This window comes from Peromyscus leucopus, chromosome 9, assembly GCF_004664715.2.
Source record: "Peromyscus leucopus breed LL Stock chromosome 9, UCI_PerLeu_2.1, whole genome shotgun sequence".
Lineage (NCBI taxonomy): Eukaryota > Metazoa > Chordata > Mammalia > Rodentia > Cricetidae > Peromyscus > Peromyscus leucopus.
The window spans coordinates 113560391-113584260 of NC_051070.1; the positions used below are offsets into that span (position 1 = coordinate 113560391).

Consider the following 23870-nt stretch of genomic DNA (forward strand, 5'->3'; position numbering starts at 1 on the left):
ACCCAGATATTCCCTATGCTTGTTTTCAGCATTTGAAAATCATGGTGCAACCTGATGGTATAACAGCACAGTATGATGTCATCCTCACCAGGGGAATGGCATTGCCTGCAAGAGAATAAAGGCTTTGTCTTACCACTGTTCAAGTCAAAGCAATAGTCTGAAAGTCGCCCTGGGAAGACTTCTATGTACCTAAGTTCTTTCTGCTCACCTGGGTTAGAGGAAACACAAGGAGCAGAGCTGAGCATCCCAGGGGTTGCCAAAGCTGTGCATAGGAAACACCTGGGTTTGACTCTTCTCCTAGAGGCTGCACATTATGTAAATTCCAGAGCCTGCTGGGAGAGCAAGGAGCACTCAAGAGTGGCGTGGACCTTGGCACAGTGATAGGTATCCAACACCTGGGGGATTGGGATGGAGCCCACGTGAACCTGCTGTCCAATCGGCACACACAACCCCACCCCCAGAGAGAAACCATGAGACAATACCAGCCTTTCAGGAGGAAATATCGGGGAGGGGGCATGCACATGGTTCTGAATACTGGATACTGGGACTCCTGGTACCTGGCTGGAGCCTGAAGGCAATTTGTAAAGTAAAGATAGTTTACTTCCCCAGGAAATCTTTCTCTGTTTACAAGTTAGTAACTGCTCACATGAAAACATTTCTGAGCACCTGCCACGTTCTTTGCAATCCCCTCCCCGAGTGTTTTAGCTTTATAGGGACCCATGAACCAGGGACGCTTTTACCCTCCACGGATACTGAGAGCCAAGGAGACGACAGGACTTGTCCCAGCAGGCCTGGGGTCACACAAGCTGCTTAAAGCACAATACCAGTCCAGCCAACTTGGAAGGACATTCCAGAGGCACGAGGGTCCATGGCATGCTCACACAAGCTGAGAGTTCACCTAAAGACACATGTTGGGACTAGATGGACGGTGGGCAGTAGCAGGAGAAGGTATCTCTGCCAGGGTGAGGCACAAGCAAAGGTGTTTCAGACAGAAGAACAGCACGTGCAAGGCCCTGGGCAGGAGCACAGGTATAAGGAATTTACAAAGTGTCTGTTGGGGAGAAGGAGACGGAGGGGAATGATCAGCAAAGGGCTATGCAAGAACTTCTGGTGTTCACCCCGACACCACTGGTTTCAGATAAGGAGTAACATCTAATCACGTGTCCATCTCTCCTAAAGGCCCTTCTACACCAAGATATCCAAGAGGTAACAGGTCTGCTGAGGGAAATTTCACTTCACTGTCCTTGTCCTGCCCCCTGGTGACCACATGTCCACAGATACTGTGTGCCTGGTTCTATGTCCAGAATCACCTGGTACATTCAAACCTCAAAACAGCCTTGCTTGGCTTTCCAGCTACAGAAACTAAAGCCTAAACAGGGCAAGTCACCTGCCTAGAGTCAGAAAGACAGCAGCAGACTGAGCTCTGAGCTCAGCATGGCAAAGACCAAAGCCTGAATCACAACACTCCCACCGCTGATAACAAAACCTCATCACTAGCTTGCTATTTTACCCGTTGTAGAGGATCTCTAAGTGCCTTACCTTCAGGAGTTAAAACCAGACACAGAACCTGCCCAAACTTGCAGTCAAGGCCAGGCATGCTACCTTCCGACTCCAAGTTCCTCTTGGCCCCGCCTCAGTTTGTCTTGATGCCAACCTCTACCCACTTCCTGGAGTGTGCAGTAACAGGGGAAAGATGGCACAGAGGACTACTGGTCCTTCTGAGACCTGCACAGCTCAGGGACTGACCTAGCTGCGGTGAAGAAATGAGAGGCACACATAAAGAAAAGCTGGGGTCTGGTGGGCCGTGCAGTCTGGAAATGCAACGTGTTCATTTTATACATCTGAATTGAGGAGGCAGGTTTACTGAATACAGATAAACAAGGAGCTGGCTTATTGTGTAACACTTAATAAAAAGGGAGGTTTGGCTAACCTCAGTAGGGGAGTCTCTGTAGCGGTGCCATCTCAGGTCAACAGTCCAAGAGGAGGAAGCTTCCATCCACATTTTCTACGCAGTCAAGATCCCCACACAAACCAGGGGTCTGAGGCACTGGGTCCTTGACATGGCACACTCATGTCAACAACACCTGTTCACTCAGGTTTCCTCTGATCTCCACAAACCCCCTGCCTTTACTCACGTCTGGGGCGAGCGTGGTCATGAGTACAGGGACTTCACAGTCCAGAAACATGTGTCTATCCAGGCAAAAAGACGACCCGGAGAACAAGATTTACTCCGAACATTTACACAGAGGAAAGAATGGTCGCTCTGATTACCACTCAAGGTTCTTCCTACCCTTTCACACTGAGGGATGCTGTGAACTATTAACTAGATGTGATGATGTCTCGATCCCAGGGCTGCCAACTCCTCGTTTGTGCCTTCAGCAAAGCTAACGTCCATACTCAGAGTGATTGTTGATGGCTCCTTCTTGTGTCGGTGGAGATGAGAAACGGCACAAGCACTCGCCTGGAACTCATCTGCTGACTGTCATCACTTCCTGTTCAATCTACCTTGTCTAGCTGGCTAGCCCTGAGCAGTAAGGTGGGCTCTGACACCAGGCAGTTATGAGAGTTAGGTCTCAGACCTGGGACAAATGGCTGAGGTTCCTGTGAACACATCAAAGGGGACACCAGCACCTGGCATACCCCTCCCTACCCTGCCCTCTCCAGCCGGGGGGGGGGGGCCCGCTGCCCTTTCCCCAGCCGCTCTGCCCTCCATAGCCTCCCCCACTCTGGCTACCCACTCTTTTTGTCTCTTGGTATCCCGGCTTGCTCCTGTCCTCTTGGCTCTTGCCTCTTCTCATGTGGCCCTGCTCAGTCTGCCGGTCATGTTCACTCCAGACTCTTCCAGATGCCTCATCTGTAATAAAAACCTCAACCCATAGGAGCAGTCATGTCCTTTTTCTTCTTCTTTTTTTTCACTCAATAAGTAAGAGCTTGAACCTCAGCTTCCTTGTCTGTGAAATGGGGACAGTAAGATGAGCCACTACGAAGAGTAACAGGAAGGTAAATGAGGCCACACCCATACACTACTCAGTGCCCTGACATCAGTTCTCAAGAGGACTTTCCAAAGATGAGAAAAAGGACATCCGTGGACAAAGTGAACAGGAAGAATGATGTTTACGCCAAGGCGAGGGGGCATTTCCTCTTCTGTGGCCCACAGTGATCGCTTCAGAGCTGCTCTTTGCTCCTTCCATTTCCCTCAAGTTCCCTCAAAATTACAAGCTACACATTCTGGGCACATACCGGAACCAGAGTAGGTGAGAAGAAATGAACAGATAGAACCCCGATTTCTGACCCTGACTCCACTCCAAAGAACCCCAATTTTAACCATTTCTTTATCAACCATTGCACTCTTGTGGACACCTGTCCCTTGGGGTACCCTGACAACTGTCACCACCCCCTAAAGCAGGGCTCTGGGCCCGTTCTATAGACAAACTGGGGGTCTGGGTCTCCTAACCACAGGGAACTGACCAGGAAGTGATGAGTCCCAAGAAGTGACCTCGCAGAGCAGGGTGCAGATGCAGGCCCTTCTTATACCTCAGCACCCAGTGGCAGAACCCTCTGCAAACAGTCGGGAGCCCAAGCTAGGAAGGAAGCGGGACAGATGTTGGAAAATAAGGAGCCACTGCAGACTTACAAGAAAACACTTTATTTGATGCAGAAATTCTAAGGCACAAAAACATCTTACAAACGTCAGCCATGACTGACTGTCATCTATGGAGTTTTGTACAAATACACCACCAATATCTCCAATGTGAAAATACGGCACACTGCTACAGCCTGCCCGTGCTCACTATTCTGCCAAACCTCACAAAGAAAAAACTTAAAATATAAAACAGAACAATGTCATCATCATCACTGTGCCCGAAGGCCTTCCTTCTTAACACGGGAGCTTCCACAGTAAAAATAATTGCTTTGAAACAGATAACGAAAATTAATGTTACACTCAAAATGAACACTTTGGATTTGTACGGAAGTTTTTTGCTGCTGTCCAAACTTGACATGCTTCTTTTCGAGAGGAAGAGAATTTTTTTTTTTAAATAACAGATGAGCACATTGCGTATAACCCAGTGGCAGTCACAGGAGGCTGCTCCTTGACTCTTTCTGCCGGATTCTATGCAATATAAATATTAGCTGTGCAGTTGGAATGATTGCTTCTGTCTGGTTTCTGATTGTATCAGCTACTATGCCTGCTCGACTGAGAGATACAGCCTTGGTGTCTGTGATCCCAGGTGAATATCAAGGATGACCCAAGGGGCAGGAAAGAAAACAATTGGCCAAAATTCCCCAGAGGCTCTCTCTGAGGCATTCAAAAGGGTTTGTAAATTAGTCCCCAACAGCATTGGGAAGGTGGCACTTAGCAACGCCTGCCCCTTACCTTGCCAGTTCTGCTGGTGTGCACCATTTAAGCGATGATATGATTCACAAAATAAAGGTCAAGTCTACAGATAGGTAAAAACAGAACCCGAAGTGGGAGTGTGGAGTAGCTGCCACTCTGAAGGTAAGAGCTGGCCTTGAAGGTGTCTTCAGAATAAAAGAAGACATTAAATACATCAGCAATGAGCACCAAGTGTTTGCCCGTGGGAGAAAAGAAGCTATACCACAGGAGCCAGGACTATCACCAAGAGACCAAAAGTGGCGGTCATAACTCTCCAAACTCGTATCAGTGATAGGACAGTGTTTTAAAGTGCCGTGATGTTTTCTATGTGGTGAGAGCACCCAGGCCTGCACAAATTTCCCTGTAACCCTAACTTGGGCATGGCTGTCGGAGAGCACCCATGTGAACAAGGCACCGGTGTTGTCTGGGTAACGACACTGAGTGTGAAGCCGAGAAGTGCTGAGAAGTGCAGGAACGGAGGAAATCATTAAGCCCCTGGAGAACAAGAGCCGTGAAAGATGTTAAGTGGGTGTGATTATTTACTACTGAAAAAACACCAAGGGATGACTTCACTGTGGTTTTCAATACTGGGAAGGCGACCAGCTGTTCTTTCTCCTCTACACCCTAGACAAAAGAAAGCTGGCTTGAATTTCTGCAACAAAGACATACATAGAACTATCTGATCAGCGGGGAGGTTACAGAATCTCCTTCGCTAAGGAGCCAGACTCTGGGACACAGCCTTGTGTCTGGAACAACTCAAGCACAGCCTGTCTTGAGTGCATGGAGGGAACGTGCTGGGTGATCTAAGCCTCTCCTCGCCCTCAAATTCTGAAACTGGAACCAAACCCAACCGCTTGCAGCCGGCCGGCCTTCCTGTGGCCAACTTTCACCCTTGGATCTGGAAAAGTGGTGATTTGACCAGGGTGACCAAACACCCATGGGACACCTGTTACCTATCTCAACAACAGGAAATGCTTCTCTTCGTTTTCTTTATCACACCTCCCAACAGTCCCAGGCTACAGAAAAAGGATGATAGCAAAATCCAGTGTTGGGGCGCTTTACTGTATTCCCCAAATAAATTTCCCCTAACAGTATGTTGGCATAAGCTCAGAACTGCCCCCCACATAAATACATTATTACAACTAGAGTTGAACTATAAATAAGGCCCCCAAAGTCCAGGGGTTGAAATGCAACTGTTGCCTGCTTTTAAATGCAGGGCAGTATAAATCTGAAATTTAACAGCTGAGCTGCCTTTCTCTCGAGACATGAAATATAAAGACATAATCAAAACATTTCAAATGCATTTGGAATCATAGGGAGTCTGTGGGTTATGGTGCATGCATCAGGAGGCATCAGGAATTCAAGGCCAGCCTGGGCTACATGAGAAGCAAAACCATCAGGACCATATCAAGTTTCCTGGAGGAGAGAGCTAGCAGCAGCTTTTCCCGGGACCCCACATATTTGTGATTACAGTGGGTGGTTTATTTCACATCTTACAAAGCAGAAGTCACAACCTGGCTGCCACCGTGCAAAATCAGATCCATCTACATGTTCTGTTGGTCCTGAATTCACTTTAGTAGTTTCTAAAGTTTAATTGCCAATGTTTTGCTTGCTTTTTAAACTTGGTGTGTGCACACACACGATACACACACACACACACACACACACACACACACACACACACACACACACGTGACATGGGTATCTGTGAGTGCCACAGCCAGCATGAGGAAGTGGAAGAACACAACTTTTAGAAGAGGGTAGGTTCACAGGACTAAACTTGGGTTGTTGGGCTTTGCCAGCGCTAGACATTAATAGCTTAAAAATCAGAAATTCTCAGCTTTTCTTGAAAACTGGGAAAAGCAGGAAATGCTGTGGAGACACACTCATCTGGAATGTTCCCTGCTCCTGAAGGCTGGACAGGGGTGCGGCAGAAAGGACACTCTCTGGTGCCCCAGAAAGCAGACTCTGCCAACTATGAGCAGCCATCCCCGACAATGGAAGATAAAAGAAAAAGATGAGAAACTTTCACCTTGGCGTGGTCTACTTTCTGCCAAGAGGCAGAATGTTCTTTCTTGTGTTGAGGTAGCTGATGATTTTGTGTTTTCCTTTCTTTTGCCTTCATGAATAAAATAGCTCCCCTACTCCTTCTGAAAAGCTCCCACAACCCTGCAATCCCATAGTCTGGAGGGGACGGTTCCCTGTTTAGTTACTTACATAAAGGTCAGAGGACCTAAGATTAGAGGCTGTCAAGAAAACCAGTAAAAACAAACACGTAACTATGAAGAGGTAAGTCTGCACTTCAATCAGACACGAACTTGAACCCCTAACTTTCTGCATGCTGACTCCAATGATCTCATGACCACTGAAGACAGCTTTCAGCTCTGACCCAGGGCTGACTTTAGTTAGCACCTGCCTGCCAACCAAAAACTTCAGACCATAACTTTAAGACCCAGTCTCATTTTGACTCAAAATACTATTACCTGCCTAGGTCCCATCTGAATCCCTGGGCCTGGTCAAGGACAACTTCTGATTCATTCTAGACATCTATGTGCCCCAAAGTCCCAAGCCTCTGCACTCCTGTACCTGGGTGAGGCCCCCTGAGGTGGTTCCTGTTACTTGGTGCCAACTGGTCAGAGAACACCCTCCCCCTCCCCCTTTAGCTAGGTTTCTCAGCATCAGCTACACTTGTGGGACATCCACAGACACAGGGCAACAACTACTTCGTCATTCTAGGCTTCCTGGTGCCCTGGTCTTAGCCTGGCCTCCTTCCCAGTGGACATCCTCTCTTTACCCACATACTGTTCACTCTCAGACCCAACCTCCTCTTGTTTTCCTACAGCATCAAAAAGCCTGTGGCTTGTCAGAACCTTTGTCTACTTCCATCTTACCATCTCTACTGTGGGGGACAATTTTGAGTCAAAAACTGCAGCTCTGTTCAGAACAGACACTTCGCCTTAATCTGCAAGGCAATTCTCACTCCTAGCCCGAGTGATGAGGCAGAGGGGGGACAGGGGCTGGCTAATAAAATTTCACTTTATTACCCACTATCAGCTCATCCTGAGTTAAGCAACCTTACTGTAGTTTCATCACTTGGCACGTTAGAATCTGAGTCTTCTGATCAGAAACATTCGTATTTCAAAATAAAAGCATCCAGTCGCTAACTCCAAACTGAAACATCACCTGATGATCCTGACTTTTCAGACTGGCATATTAGAAGGCTCACATGGTTTCCTTCCATTTTCCTCACCTGAATCCAGGCTGTGAGCTCTCTGCCTGGGCTTTGCTTAGCCCTAAGCCCAAGGCCCCATGCTGGCCCTAGGCACTCTCAGGGGTCCCACATCCCATATGCAAAACTTAGTATCTCTCCTAAAAGTGGTTTCTTTGGGGAGTCTCCTTGGGGGAGCCTAAAATATTTCTTGGCCTCAGCTTAAAAAAAAAAAAACAAAAAAAAACAAAAAAAACCTCTCTGATGATGTTCCCAGTGAATGGCCACACGTTAGCAATTTAGGCCCACTGATCTCCTTCAGAGAACGAAAGCCAAGACTGAGGACGGCCAAGGGAGTCTCGTGGAGGTGGGAGCTCTGTCTGCTTGGTCTGGATTCCACGGTGACAATATGGAACGAACTCCGCTGCTGGGAGGCCTGGTTTTACGGTGAGGCCATCTCACAGCTCGCCCAGAGCAGCTGCCCTGTCCTCTGGCAGAGGACAGAGGAGCACGTTCTCCTGAGAAGCTGCCAGCTGCCTGTGCAGAGCAGGGAGGAAACTTGCATCCAACACACACACACACACACACACACACACACACATACACACACACACACAAACTGCTGCAGGAGCGGAGGCCTCCCTTCCCCTCCTGCTGAAAATGTGCCTAGAAGGAAAAACCCTGCCTCTTGCCTCCTCCACCCCACCTTGGGATCTCTCTCAGCATCCTCCTTTGCGTTGATCCTATCTGGTTAAAGAATGGGGAAATCCTTCACAGTTCCCGGTAGAATGCTGGGGAAACAGCCTGCCAAAATCCAGCAGCACTCATGTGAGAAGGATGCTCACACCAAATGCACCAGGGCGAGGCGATGGGGGTTTCCACAGAGGAGACGGACACGTCACTATATACATCCAATTAATTAATAAACAGCATGCGAAGAGATGTTTTGCCTTTGGAAACAGAACTTCTGTACAAGAGTCATTCATAAAAATAGAGCATTTACTTTTGTAACAATCCCCTCCTTTCTGCTTTCTAAAAAGGAGGTTTGTCACTAGTCAAAACCACGTCAGCAGATTAACTGGCCACACCACCTCCCACACAGTTTGTTGTATTTTAATCGATTCTGACCTCTAACGTTCAGGACAGAGCACCACAGCCAAAGCTCAAACCACAACTTCCAATGACGCTGCCCAGCTGTGTAATAGTCCTTTATCTCCGTGCATCATCACCCGAGCTACAGAGCAGCAATTGTAACCCAGGGAAACTAAACAGGACAGCTGTGGTCCCCACATGCTGGCTCCTTAGATCCAGGGAAGACATCCAGGTGCTGGCATCTTCTTCACATACGACGGTCAAGAGGGCCAGCCTGCTCCTTGGATTCCATCCTGGTCAGCCACGTTTCCCAGTAATGTAGAGAAAGTTGTTTCATAAAAGGCGACTGGATGGACATTGAGTCATTGTCTGGACCTTTGACTCAGAGTTTACCTAACACTCAGGACAGTGTAAGTTCCACATCAGGAACGGATGGAAACATCACTCGCAGCACAATCTGGGTCCCAGGCAGTACTCATATGTAGCTGTCCGGATGTTCAAAGTGCTTTTTCCACAAAGCAGTTTGAATCAAAGTAGCCGAAAGAGAACAGGTAAAGTTTGCAGAGGTCAGTGGAGTCAGAACAAGCAGGGTTGGTGCCTCCTGCTTCTCTGTGCCTGCTTCCTCTCTGCCTGCCAGGAAAGGCTCCAATCCAAGGAATGGCCTCACATAGCCGGCTGCCGCCTGCTCTAATGGACATGCCTTGGAGAGCTCCATATGCTTTTGGGAAATCGGAGACTCTGCTAAATATCTCTTAGAGGGCCGGAGCAGACAGGATTGAGTATTGGCCAGAATTTCACTCCAGATATCATTGTGTGAGCCCTCAGCCCCAGGCAGGCTGCACAACACAGAGGTGAGCTGGGAAACCCAAGCAGCAGCCGTTAAAGTGGCGAAGCTTAGATGCTCCCATGTCCTTACAAAGGGGCAACCACTTGGAGTTCATCAGTATAGCCGTGGCAACCATGTTCTTCTTTGCACACCCCAGAGGCGAGGAGCTTGGAAGGGAGGGTAGAGAGATCCTCTTCACCTATGGAGAGAAGAAAGGACAGAGCTCCATGGTCAGTGCATTTCACCGGTCCAGACCCCGAGGCCACGACGTGGCTGAGATTCGCTCTCCTACGTTGTGCCAGAGCCAGACATCAGAACCAGCTCAGACCAACTCTTTCATCCTCCTAACAGGATCTAGTCCCCTAGTCCTAACAGGATCTAGTCCCCCCCTAGAGCCTTCCTTTAAGGCCAAAGTTTTGGGAGCGTGGCTCTAAAAAGTTACAGGTGTGGCAGATTCCCTAGGCTCTCTGGGAACGAGCACTCCTACCTGGGGTGCTGTGTAAAGCGAGGATGGAGAAGACTGCGTTCATGAACCTGCCCAGTGCGTGTGTTTTGGTATTCCAATCTCTTCAGAAAGATTCAGTGCAGAAAGGCAATGCAGGGCTGGTGAGATGACTCTGAGTTAGGAGACTGCCACCAAGCCCGACAACCTGAGTTTAATCTGTGGGACCCACATGGTGGAAGGAGAGAATCTACTCCCACCAGATACCCTTTGATCTCCACCCGTCTGCCATGGCACATGCCCCACCCCCACCCCCGTGTGTGTGCACACAGAAAATAAACATATTTTTTTAAGGTAATACTGTGTGCAAAAGTGTGTATAACACTGGTGGAGGGTCTGAGCAGCTCACCATAATTTATCATCATCATTTCTGCAGTTCAATATTCCCCCCTTACCTGGAATAAATCAAGACTATCAGAGGAGTTATGTTATTTCCTATCGGGTTTCACTGCCCAATAAGGTACCTAAATTGGGGATGGCTTTCAAAAGTGTGGCCAAAGGCTATATGGCCTGTATCAAGAGCCCAATCCCCAGACAGGCACAGTGGTGCACACTTTTAATCCCAGCACTCAGGAGGCTGAAGCAGGTGGATCTCTGTAAGTTTGGGGGTCAGCCTGGTCTACACAGTGAGTTCCAGGATAGCCAGAGTTGCATAATGAGACTCTGTCTCAAAAAAACAACAACCAATAGATGGATGGGTGGATGGGTGGACGGACAGACGGACCAATGGACAGACAGATAAAATGAGGATGGATGGATAGATAGAAAGAAAGGAAGAAAGAAAGAAAGATAAAATGAGGGCCCAGTTCCAGGGCATCTTACCTAGGCCAGAGGAGGAAGATACACTCTCGGTCAGGGAAGATGTTTCCATCTGGTCAGGGGAGAGTCCTTCCATCAGAGGCAGAGACAACTCTGATGAGGGCACAGAGGAATCATATATGCCTGAGTCCCGCGGCATATCCGAGGGAATGCCAGCTTTCACCGCATGCAACAGGGGCAAGGCAGGGCCACTCTCGCAGATGGGCTGGGCCTCAGTATCCTGGTCCAGGCTTGCATGCTGATTTTCCAGGTATGAGTATGAGTCAGCTGGCCTAGGGGCCCCAAGTATAGCAGCCTCAGCTTTTAGACAGAAGTCACTCTCTGGCCCTGGTTTGGTTATGACATCATTTAAAACCAAACCAGAGTCAAACTTCTCCAGGACCGGCTCCTGGTAGCGCACAGCGGGAGGAGGGAAGGGTATAAACTGCTTCTCGAACCAATCAGGCTCCTCATCGATAAACTGGTGCATGTTGCAAATGGCAACATACAAGGAGCGGCCAGACTTGCTCCGGAAGTAGTTCCTTCTACTGCTGTGGTGTCCTGGGTGCTGAGCCAGCCCCTGAAGGCTGTGCTCTCCCGAGTGCAGATGGGAACACAGCTCGGGAAGGTTGTCCATGAGCTTGTATTTGGTGCTCAGGTCCAGAACGCAGGGGACGTCTCCTTCACAGGAATAATCAAAGTAGACAGCGATAAACTTGCTCAGTGCTGCAGATGAACTCTGCTTGGCCTGACGGAGCCTTTCCGCAATGGCGGCCACAGCCACGAGGAAGAGCTCTCCTTGGCCCGCGCCTCGACTGCCTCCTTTGTGTTTGTAGTTCTTCTTATCTACAAAGTACTTCATGCCTTTGGAGCACACGACAATGATGAACTGGGACTCGTGGATCTTCTGAATGACCCATTCTCTCTGCCCTTCTCTGCAGAGGCTGAGATCTTCCCACAGGTCCAGAGCCACCTGAAAAGAGGACAGGTCACCTCACTGCTTATTTACACCAACGTCCAGAAAGAAGACTGGAATGCCAGTGAGTGGGGTCCCATAATCTGCCCCTTAGCCATTATTAGCAGGGATACGTGAAGGCACACACACAGAGAGAACAGCTAAAGCTCTGTGGTTAGCAACTGCATTCACACACCAGACTTCCTGAAATGCCTGCCATCCGTGGCATTGCCTCGATAACATGTTGGGTCATTAACACTGCTGCCCTACAAGTGAAGAGACAGAAGCCAGGGTTTCCAGCAACTTGTCTAAGACACCTTGAGAATGTCCTCATGGAACCCGCATAATGATAGAGAGCACAGAACGGGGAGGAACTGAGAATAGTGTATATGATGAGTGAGGCTTCCAGATCTAAAGAGCAGAAAGACCCTGGGGACAAGGCTAAAGGCCCTGAGAAGAGGATGTGGATAGTGACCCCAGAGTGTACTGGGAAATGGGGCTTGGACCTGGTGCCAGGGCCACCCACAGAGACAGGTGACTCACATGCAGCGTGTGACTAGGAAAGAGGGCCTCTGTGGCCATGTTCACAGACCCAGGGTTAGCCCACTGTTCCGCTGCTGTGGTGTGGTTTCTGGTTAACCCTGTCTGGATTAAGTACCATCCTCTACCGTTTCATAGAGGTCTACAAGCTCGACAAGGCCTGTGAACCGGAGGGTTTGGGGGTAAGAGGGTCAAGGGAGCAGTGGGATCTCTGGAAAGAAAAGAAAGCCAAGTATGTGTGAGCCTCTCAAAGGATTTCACCTTTCCAACTGCTTTCATCCGAAACTGTAAGGAGCATTCCTCGGCAGCTGGACCAGCACCTTTTCTCCTGTAGCTCAAAAATTAATTCCTAACAGCTAAACACGGATTAGGGGAGGGGCGTTCCAACATCTACCATCTGCTAAAAAAATACTGAATATCTCATACTCTATTAACATTATACAAATTCAAACTAACTGGTTTTTTTTTTTTTTTTTTTGGATTTTTTTTTTTTCGAGATAGGGTTTCTCTGTGTAGTTTTGGTGCCTGTCCTGGAGCTCACTCTGTAGACCAGGCTGGCCTCGAACTCACAGAGATCCACCTGGCTCTGCCTCCCGAGTGCTGGGATTAAAGACGTGAGCCACCACCACCCAGCCTAACTGGGTATTTTAAAAATACATGAACTCTAGGTTTATATATTATACAAAAATAGTTGTACTAATTTTTTTTTTTTTTTTTGTATGTCATTGGTGATTGGTGTGAGGATCAGATCTCCTGGAACTGGAGTTACAGACAGGTATAAACTGCCATGTGGATGCTGGGAATTGAACCCAGGTCCTCTGGAAGAGCAGTGCCCTTAACCACTGAGCCATCTCTCCAGTCCTTGTACTAAATTTTTGATCTGTGTTTTGTTAAGCCACGTGTGGCATAATTTACAAAACTGTAAAAACTCTGTCCAGGGCTGATTTCATCTTAATAAACAAAACGTAAGTGCTTTTGAAAACATACCTTTCTATCTCTGACTGGGCAATTGCAATGTGGGGCGTTCTGATGATGGAGAAATCATCAGAAATGGGCTGGCCCAGAGAGCAAGAAGCTTAACAACTTGGACCAACTCAGCCATCGTTAAGTCAATACCGTGGATGGTGCAGCTATTTAAAAAAACAAACTGTATGTGCAATCTCATCTGTGCACAAAAGAACAGGGCACACATGCGCCACTCATGTCTGTGCTACCCGAGCATGTCAGGTCGCTGGCTGCTGTAGCAGCGTTTCTTGGCAGAGTTCACCTGCTAGGCTCAAGGCTTCCCCACACAGGAGGAAATCCCACCAGCTTGTAAATACATCTTCTTAACACCAGAGGGCACTCTCACCAAAGAAATGGGCCAAATGGCAGTTCAAAGCAGAGGAACTACAAAATATTGCATGATAACTGCCTTTGTAACAAACAAATGGTATGCCTTCCACAATGGTTTCAGACTTCACTCACTCTAAAAATTAAGCTACATGTTCATGGTTAAGAGGGGCTAAGAAAACTGGGCATGTGGGCTCAAGCCTTTAACCCCAGCACTTGGGGACAGAAGTATGAGAATTAGAGGTCAGCCTGGTCTACATACGGATTCAGGATAGCCAGAGCTACACAGTGAGAAAAACCAAACAGGAGGAGGAGGCAGAGCAGGAGGAGCAGGAGGCGAGAACTAAGAAACCCGTGCAGACATTCAAACACTTGGCAAACTCTGGAGCCTTCCTTCTCCTTTCACGCCCTGGTTCTCTCTAGCCACTGTCTTCTCACTGGTTCCTCCCTTTCTGTGACACAGGAATCGACCTCAGCCCTCCCAAGATCTCTTCCAAGGGCAGTGCCATCCTCCATTCCCAATCTCAGCAAAACTCCTTCAGAGAACTGTCTACAGTCCGTCTCTCCCGATGCCCCCCCAACTGAGGCTTTGATCCTGCAGGTGCTCGACATGATGTCCGGTGACAGTCTCACATTCTGGTCACATGTTCCATGGCAGGGCACCCCTTTTCAGCACCCAAAAAACGTCCTACCATGTGGATGCCAGTCAAGGGTTTCAAGCAAGACTGTATAAGAAACATTTCCTGCTGGTGACAGACAGGACAAACTCAGACTGACCCTGGTTTGGAAAGGAAAGCACTGGGCAAAAGCAGGTTTCCAGAAAGCATTGGAGAGGAGAAGGCATTGACGAGGAAAATGGAGCTCAGATCCTGCCCAGAGCAAGAGAAGAAACTGGATTCCGCACCTCACAGCCACAAAAATCCTGGAGGAAGTAGGCAAAACACTGGACCACATTCATGTGACTCTGGCCATCTTTACTGGAGTAACAGAGGAAGACCTTGGGCCGGGGCCGGAGCCTGTCTCTGGGGAGAGCCGCAGCGTATGTGGAGGACTCCGGACTTTCTTCATCTAAATGTGAATATATATTTTCTAAATTGGGAGAGAAGATAAGGTTGACACCTATAAACAAAGCTTTGTCTTTTTCCACATGACCTGGGTGGGTCTCAGTGTCTTCAGGCAATGAGCGGCTAAGCTGGGGCACCGTGGCCCACAACAGGAATCCCAGCACTTGGGAGGCAGAAGCAAAAAGGTCAGAAGTTCAGGACCATCCTCAGCTACACAGCAAGTTGGGGGCCAGCCTGGGCATTACATGAGACCTGGTCTCAAAAGTAAATTCACCAAAAGGAACAGCTGACCTCCCCATCTAGGGAGTCTCTGGTCTCCAACTCCTCAAGCTGCCTCAAGCCGCACTGTGAAGGAGACAGTCAGTTTCTGCAGCGGTCTATCCGGAAGTGAAAAAACCGTTTTAACCTGAAACTGCCCTTGGATGTGTCAAGAAATGTTGCAGCCGCCGCCACTCACATCAGTGAAGGGCTCTGGCAACCTAGTCAACTAAAGGATTAGCGCAGGGAAGGAGAACTGTTTACGGATAACTTTTAAAAAGTGAAGCATACGGAAACAACAACAGAAGGACTTTTTTCTTGACAAAAGGTCTCACTCTATTACCCAGGCTAGCCTCCAATTCCTGGATTGAAGTGATCCACCTGCATTAGCCTCCAAGTGGCTGGGACACCAAGTTGGTCCCACCATGCTTAGCAGAAAGTACACAAGTCTCAAGTGAACATCTTCACGACCTTTTTGTAAGTTTACACCTGAGTGACCCCACCCAGACAGACCAAGATATGGCTCGCCTATAGTTTTCCAGTGAAATGTCTAACTCATCAATGATGAAGCCCTCCATATGACTCCGTTCTCAGACTTCAGACTTCCTGAGTTTGAGAACGGGATTATATGCCTGTCCATTGCCAGGTCCTAGAGATTAACAGCCAAATGTTTGGATTCTGGGAACTTAAGTAGGCAAGGAGCTGGCAAGGCCGTCTGAGGTGCCCCAGGCCCCTCCTGGAGGAACCAGGGCTTCCCAGGCTCCCTCTTCGTTGGCACCCGCCCTCGACTTGCCACAAACTAGAGGGTGGGGAGGAGAGGGCCCTGCACAGAGAGACAAATACCTTGCTGTTTCTTTCTGCACATCACAGTGAAGAGTGTGGCGAACGCGGAGATGACGACCAGAGGCACAGTGATGGCCACAGCTCTGATGGGTCCCGCCCAGGGAGAGTGCACTGGGAGAGTGCAAAGGGAGAGCTGTTAAACTTAAGCAGCAAAACGGGCTCAAAGACTGGGGGGGTCCCCCCTTTTTGTTTTTAAACATAAGCTGACTAACAGGTTCCAGGGTCCCCAACCACCTCCCTCTAGCTCTGCGGTGGCAATTCTAAAAAGATCCCACAGCTGTTTTTAAAGGGTTGTAGGAAAGAATTATTCAATAGTTCTGAATCCGCTAGGACAGTAAATACCCGGGAGTGAGAACTTTGCCCTCCTTCTTCCTACCACTTTTCTTCCGAGGACAATCGCCTAGGCTCGGCGGCGGCAAGCCAGGCCCGCTTTGATCTTCAAGGCGCCAACACGAATGTGGAAGGGAACTCACTCACTCGGTGAGCAATCATTTGAGAGAGAAGAGGCGGCAGTGTTGTCTTGTAAACCAAGACAGTAGAGAGGACAGGAAATACCAGGAGCCTGCTCGAGAGAGGGACAGCAGACCCAAGGCGGAGCACGCGGCGCCAGCACCGTACCTGGCCTCACGGCGTACTGCACCACTTTCCTGGTTGTGTTGTTGTCGTCCACCAGCTGTGGAACAGAGAGTGCAATGTCACCACAGAGTCTCTCTACAGGGATGCCGTGAACCGGTGACTCCGCTGCTTCCCGTCACCGGGCAGTGGGAACACAGCGGGAGAATAATGGCGGCGGTTTAACACGTTTAAGTCAAACGTTTTAAAAAAGAAGGCGCTGCGGAGCTGCCTCCGTGGATAAAAGTATTTATCGTGCAAGCTATGAAGACCTGACCCCAGGGCCTGCATAAAAGTTAGGAACCTAGTGTGAGCGTCCATTATCCCAGGAGGAAGAACCGGGAGAAGTTAGTTATTCAAAGTCATCCTCAGCTCTAAAGGGAGTTTGAGACTAGCTGAGCTACATGGGACTCAAGTCTTAAAACAAACAGGCGAAAGACTCAAAATCCTATGGGAACTGCTCCCTGTGGACATAACAGGGCATTCAATGACTGTACGTACCTCAATGACATAACCCCCTGGAGAAACATTTTGGAGGAGGCAGCTGCTTGTCTCTGTGTTCTGGTCCTACAAAGAAGTAAAGAGCAATTCAAATGCTCATCTTAGAAAAGGCCTCAGTCCTCTTCTTCCTGAAGCTGAAGGAAACTTGCCACTGGTTTTGAGCACACTTAGTTTAAAAACAAAAAACACGACAAACAAGGGCCATTGATCTGCTAGAGACTTGGCTCAAGATCTGTGTTTTCTACTTCTTAGCTATTGACCTCCAGCAAGTCAAGTGACCTCCTTGAGTCCCAGATTTTCCACCTACAAAGGATGAATAGAAGCGGCTGTATGATGAGCAGTCAGGATTTGACGAGCAGAAAGCTCTGGGATTGCCACACAGCACCTGGCAGATGCTTAAAACACAATACAAACTAGAAATACCTATGCTTTGGATGCCTTGGTTCTGTGTCACCCCAAAACATCCAAAGTGGGGATAACTAAGAGCAATGGTAAGTAGGCTAGAGACAGACCCAGTGGTGAGCATTCCTAAACACCCACTGACCACAGGAGCTTAACACTTACCTCAGCCACCCAATAGCACTTTGAAACATGTGTGTTCCTTACACACACAGTCACTCACTCACCTGCTTGCACGTCCTCCGCCTGAAGGGGCCTTCATGCTTGAGCTTATAGTGAAGATAGAAGCCACGGAAGCCAAAGTTATGTGGCGCGTGGTCAAAGGACACTTGTACGTCTGAACCGTGCTGGGTGATAGTCAGATTTCGAGGCTTCCAGACTGTGAGGAGGGAGGACCCAGTAAGCACCCAAAGGCTGCCCCAGCACCATATGGGGTAACGCTTTGAGACTTAACAGACAGCTCTACTTACAGGGCTTACAGGCCATGTTGTCTGGTTGTAACAACAGGTCGCAGGCTATTATGTTAAAAAAAAAAAGATGGCTATTTTTAGTTTCAGGACAGTTTGATGTTTTCCTTCTATAACAACTGAACAAAATATATACTGGGCTTGGTGTGCTGGAAAAGGTACAAATTACATCAATTGAACAATGACTTTCGTTACAATTATGTTGTATCTTAATACAAATTTAAAGGGTAAAACATACAAATATTAATGCAGAACATCTCACGCCACCTAGTGGAAGTGGTGTAAAGCCACCAAGGATTTTAAAGCTTGTCCAATTCTGCGGCTTCAAGGCTCCAAAGGCAGTGGAGCTCTTCACAATTCTGTCGCTCAGGATGCCCTACTGTGGGGACGTCTACACACAAGAGGGCTCTTGAGTGGGTCTGGTAACCACGGAGATGTCATTTCAACCTCCACACGCATTCTAATTTTTAGACACAATTTCTCATAAACACATTCTTTGAGTCTTCTATCCGATCATTATGTAGAAAGTAACAACAGATGTGACCTGCACATGGTCTTGACCTAATGAATATCTCTTTTTTTTTTCAAGACAGGGTTTCTCTGTGTAGCTCTGCGCCTTTCCTGGATCTCACTCTGTATAGACCAGGCTGGCCTCGAACTCACAAAGATCCGCCTGCCTCTGCCTCCTGAGTACTGGGATTAAAGGTGTGTCCCACCACTGCCCGGCGAATATTATTTTAATTAGAAGAATAGGAAATACAAAATAAGTTGGCAGCATAGAAAACAACCTCATTAAGAATTTGACAAAAGGGCTGGAGGGATGCCTCAGTGGTTAAGAGCACTGATTATTCTTCCAGAGGACTCAGGTTCAATTTCCAATAACCACATGGCAGCTCACAACTGTCTGCAACCCATTACAAGAAATCTAACATCCTCACACAGACATACACACTGGCAAAACTCCACTGCACACAAAATAAAAACAAAGAACAAAATAAAACAACAACAACAACAAAAAACAACTTCGAAGGGTAGTGGTGGTGACAGTGCACATCTTTAATCCCAGCACTCAGGAGGCAGAGGCAGGTGGATCTCTGTGAGTTTAAAGCCAGTCTGGTCTACAGAGTGAGTTCCAGGACAGCCAAAGCTATAGAGAAACCCTGTATCAAAAAACCAAAACCAAACAAACAAAAGAATTTGACAGAAGGGAACATGGATACAGGCTAGGGCTGAGACCAAACATCTCACAGATGAGGAATACAACAAGACCAGTCACAAGGAAAGGGGAGGCCAACCTGGACAGAGAGCTGGCCACCCAAGACCTAGATGAGAAGTCTGATCAGGAGGCAGGAGGAAGTCACTGAAGGTCTCATGGTGACTAGCCACCAAATTTCAAACCCGCCACTCGGGGAGATGAACGAGAAGCCACATAAGGAATAAATGGAAAGCCAGCACGGTTGGCAGCCGGCAGTGTGGGCTTCAGAACTGCGCTTCTCAGCCAAGCCCTTGGCCTCTGTGTGTGAATGCCCACCTATTGAGTGTATGGGGGGAGGGGGTTTTCATGGAGGGAGTATTACAGAGGTGGGCTGCACTAATATTTAGAAAGCATTTAGAATAGAGACTGGATAAACTTTAGTGTTAATTTAGTAAAATTTTCTAGAAAAAAGTGGTCTTAGGTGTGGATTTTTCAATTTACATTTGTTTATTTTATATGTGGGGCATATGCATGCCACAGCCCACATGTAGAGGTCAGAACATCAGGGGACAACTTTGGAGAGTTGTGTGGTGATATTTTATTTTACTTATTATATATTATCCCCAATAAAGCTTATCTGAGTATCAGAGGAAAATGTCAGCCACTATATTAAACGTAGAGGTCAGGCAGTGGTAGCACACGCCTTTAATCTTAGCATTCGGAAGGCAGAGATCCATCCAGATCTGTGAGTTCAGGGCCACACTGGGAACATAGCCAGGTGTGGTGGCACATGTCTTTAATCCCAACACTAGTTAACCATAGGGATCTGGGGGTCTGGACAGACAGACAGACCTGGGCAGAAAGAGGAAGTGATGTAGCTGGGTGGAGAGAGGAAGTGAGACGGCAGGGCACAGAAAGGTATATAGGGTGAGTATAGAGGAAGCAGCTCTCTCTTGGGCTGAGGATTTCCTAGCGGTAAGAACCTGCAGCTGTGGCTTGTTCTATCCTTCTGATCTTTCAGCTTTCAGCCCAATATCTGGCTCTGGGTTTTTTATTAATAAGACTGTTTAGCAATTTGTGTTACATCATTCGTCTTACCGAGTTGGTTCTCTCTTTTCTCATGCGGATCCTGTGAACTGAACTCAAGTGGTCAGGCTTGCTGGCAAGTGGATCCCTGTGCCACCTTGCCAGCCTGAGATACTGCTTTTACCCTCATCCTGACCGCCCTCATGATGTTACAACATTTTATCTTTTTACCCTTTACTTCAAAAATCAACTTATACGTTTTATTCCTAGGCTGTATTTTTGTTTGTTTTTAAGTCACCTCTCAACCCTTTTTTTTTTCCCTTTAATGCTAGCGATCAGAGGGCCTTGTACAAGCTAGGCAAGTACTCTACAAGCAAATTACAAAATCACACCTGCCAACAAGTATCACATTGCTTTTATACATGGATGTGTTCATGGTGATCACAGTGTCATCAAAAGACAAATGTTGGGCCGGTGAGACAACTTGGCAAGTAGAGGCATCTGCCACCAAGCCTGATGACCTGAGTTTGATCCCTAGGACCCAAATGGTAGAAGGAAAAGACCAATTCCTTCAAGTTCTCCTCTGACCTCTACACCACACCATGGTGCCTATACATACCTACACACACACACACACTGTGGCACCCCCCCATACATATGCACACAAAATATATAGCATGGTGGTGCATGCCTTTAATCCTAGTACTTGAGAGGCAAAGGCAAGTCCCTGTGAATTCAAGAGCAGCCTGGTCTACAGAGTGAGTTCTAGGATAGCCAGAGCTATACAAAGAAACCCTGTTTCAAAAACAAAACAAAACAAAAACAATGATTAATTAATAATAATAATAAATGTTTGCCTTTAATCCCAGCACTCGGGAGGCAGAGCCAGGCGGATCTCTGTGAGTTCGAGGCCAGCCTGGGCTACCAAGTGAGTTCTAGGAAAAGGCGCAAAGCTACACAGAGAGACCCTGTCTCGAAAAACCAAATAATAATAATAATAATAATAATAATAATAATAATAATAATAATAAATGTTTTAAAATATCAGCTGACATCTGGCATGGCAGCATGTTTGTAACCCCACTTGGGAGGCAGGGCAGGACTGTTGTAGTTTGAGGCCAGCCTTAACTATATAACTAGGTTCTAGAATCAGGCCTCCAGAGAAAGACCTTGTCTTACATTAATAAGTAAAGAAACAAATGAGAAACAATGTGGAAATAAACCATTCATGCCTGATCTAAAACTAGGCAGAGAGAGGTATCTCTAGTTGGGCTGGCCTAATGTTTTGGTTGGTGTGTTTTCTTTGTATTAGGCTAGGATCTTGCTAATGCAGCCCGGTCTACATAGGTCAAACTGTCCTCAGATTTGCAGTGATCTCCCTGTTTCTCCCTCCTGAGTGCTGAGATTATAGGCATGTGCTGCCATGTGGGATTTTCCTTTACACTGTGCAAATATGTGTCACTGTGATTGGTTTAATAAAGAAGCTGACTGCCAATAGCTGGACAGGATAAGGTTAGGTGGGAAAACCAGACTAAGGACACTGGGAAGAAGAAAGGCACAGTCAGAGGAGTCATCAGCCAGACACGGAGAGAGGAAACAAAAGGTGTAAGATAAAAGAGAGGTTTATGCCACGTGGTAGGATGTAGATTAATAGAAATGGGTTAATTTAAGTTTTAAATAGAGTTGGCTAGTGGGGTTGGGGATTTAGCTCAGTGGTAGAGTGCTTGTCTAGCAAGCGCAAGACCCTGGGTTCGGTCCTCAGCTCCAGGGGGAAAAAAGAGTTGGCTAGTAACAAGCCTAAGCTGTTGGCTGAGCATTTATAATGACTATTAAGTCTCTGTGTGGTTATTTAAAAAGTGGATGACAGAACAGATCTGATTGTGGTCCCAATGAAAACCTGTGACTATACTACCATGTCCAGCAAATAACTGCTAACCCAGCACATGCTAGGTAAGCACTCTACCACTGATGTAGCCTGCTAACTGTTACTTATTGATTTCCTTTTTATTATTTTATGTGTATGGGTGTTTTGCCTGCATGTATGTCTGTGCCTGGTGTCCACCAAGGTCAGAAGAGGGCAATGGATCTCTGGAACTAGAATTATAGATGGTTGTGAGCTGCCAAAGCAGGTGCTGGGAATCAAACCCAGATCCTCTGGAAGAAGAGCCTGTACTTAGTACTGAGTCAACTCGCCAGCCCTTAGCTTTTATTTTTGAAAATGCATTTCTGAGCTGGTATAGTGGCTCATGCCTGTAATCCTAGCATTCATGAGGCTGAGGCAGGAAGACTGACATGATCTTTCTTCTGACATGGGCTACCTTTGAATTCCAGGGCAGCCTAGACTGTAGAGAAACCTTGTCCCGTTTTTCTTTTTTTAAATGTAAATTTGCTTCTCACCCTACTTACTTCACATCAGTATCTGGTGCATTTGTAAATACGTCTGTGGAGAGATCAATGGAAGTAGAAAGGACTCCTTTGGGAGCCAGGCAGGAAAGACAATACTCACCCCGGGTTCTGAAGAAGAAAGGATGGTAATTGCTTTCATTTTTAATGGAAGGGAAGGGGACAATCTTTACAAAGTAATCCGTTTCAAATTTCATATTCAGGAAAGGCTGAGATTCCATTCCCTAAAAGGGAACAAAGACACACGTATTGTGGAGGAATTGTCCACCTCCGCCCCCACCCCTACCTACAAAAGACACAATTCCAGGGTGAGCAGATCCCAGGAGAGCAGAAAGTCAGGTCTGCTTGAGGAACTGAGGTTGGGTTTGGATCCCCGATGCTAAAGATGGACAGTGCTGTCTGTTCTTAGACAAGAAAGCATGGCACCTCAGTACTGAGTCTCTGAGCTGGAGGGAGCAAAGGGTGAGCCCACAGACACCTGGGATAGATGCTGCTTCTGCGTAACCAGAGAGGTGTGTTTACCACAGCTGAAGAGCCCTGCTGAAGAGCTTTCCTGGGAGTGTGGCAGGCTCGGTGGCTGCTGCCGCCCACCTTGGCTGGGCTGTGGACCCCACAGCCGCCCCCACCTTCTCCAATTTCAGACTTTCAATAGACCATTCAGACCCCCGGAACAATGGTGTCTTCAGGGGCACGTTCCCCGAGGGTGACTTACCGTTCTTTGGAAGCTACTGTTGAGCTGTTTCGGGTCCTTTAGAATCAGTTGCTGGCACTGCCTTCCCTCTGACTTCAGCTCCTCCAGTATGACTCGAAATCCTCTCAGGAATTCAATGCCTAAGCAAAGCAGAGGCTTTTAGGAAAGGCAGACCTACTTACTTCGGAACACCCTTTCCCTCCTCCAAGGTGGCAGCCTCTCCAGCTCTACACCAAAGCTAAAGGACATCCTCCTCTGCCAGCGAGTCTACAGAACAGAACGCACAACCTTCGTTCCCTCCTCTGGGACAGGGTGAGTGATCGCTGTACCTAATACGTTCTCTAGCCCACTCGGCCACTGGGACCAACATCTGTTGCTTGTGTGACACTTGGATTCAATGTTTAGGCTTAAGTCTAAACTGATCACAATGTCTATAGTGGAATGTACAATTTCAGGCACACTGAGCTGACAGTAATTCCCGGTGAATGCCCCCAAACTTTGTTTTTAACCTGAAGTTTTAGCTACATACTTTCCTGATGTGTTTCACTGGGAATTTAACAAAATTCCCAACGAAGTGTATGTCTGCACCCAAGAGGGCTCCTGGGCTTGGGATTAAATATTTTAGGGGAATGCTGGTCTTCCTCTAATCATGCCTGAAATGCAGACACCCGAGGGCTGCCCAGTGTGTGCTCCGAATTCAGTCCTCAGGGCCCCAAGACGCCCACAGTGCTACTGAAAGGCAGCGGCCCAGCCTCCCCACCTGAGCTTCCTCCCACTGCACAT

General features: G+C 47.7%; 1 protein-coding gene across 2 annotated transcripts in view; it reads right to left on the bottom strand.

Annotated features, from left to right (window-relative positions):
• Positions 1-3630: 3630 nt before the first annotated feature.
• The window catches only part of Il17rd (interleukin 17 receptor D), a 71963-nt gene continuing 51723 nt past the window's right edge, over positions 3631-23870 (bottom strand). Inside the window, exons 4-13 of one of the 2 annotated variants that reach the window (XM_037208767.1) lie at positions 23109-23227; positions 22500-22620; positions 17776-17820; positions 17533-17684; positions 16907-16972; positions 16412-16466; positions 15794-15904; positions 14533-14696; positions 10826-11774; positions 3631-9700 (exon numbers count right to left, since the gene is read on the bottom strand). In XM_037208767.1, the coding sequence (XP_037064662.1) occupies positions 9588-9700; positions 10826-11774; positions 14533-14696; positions 15794-15904; positions 16412-16466; positions 16907-16972; positions 17533-17684; positions 17776-17820; positions 22500-22620; positions 23109-23227 (1895 nt within the window). In that variant the 3' untranslated portion in view covers positions 3631-9587. Of the gene's footprint in view, positions 9701-10825; positions 11775-14532; positions 14718-15793; positions 15905-16411; positions 16467-16906; positions 16973-17532; positions 17685-17775; positions 17821-22499; positions 22621-23108; positions 23228-23870 lie in introns of both variants that reach the window. The other variant, XM_028882414.2, reaches the window with a different exon arrangement.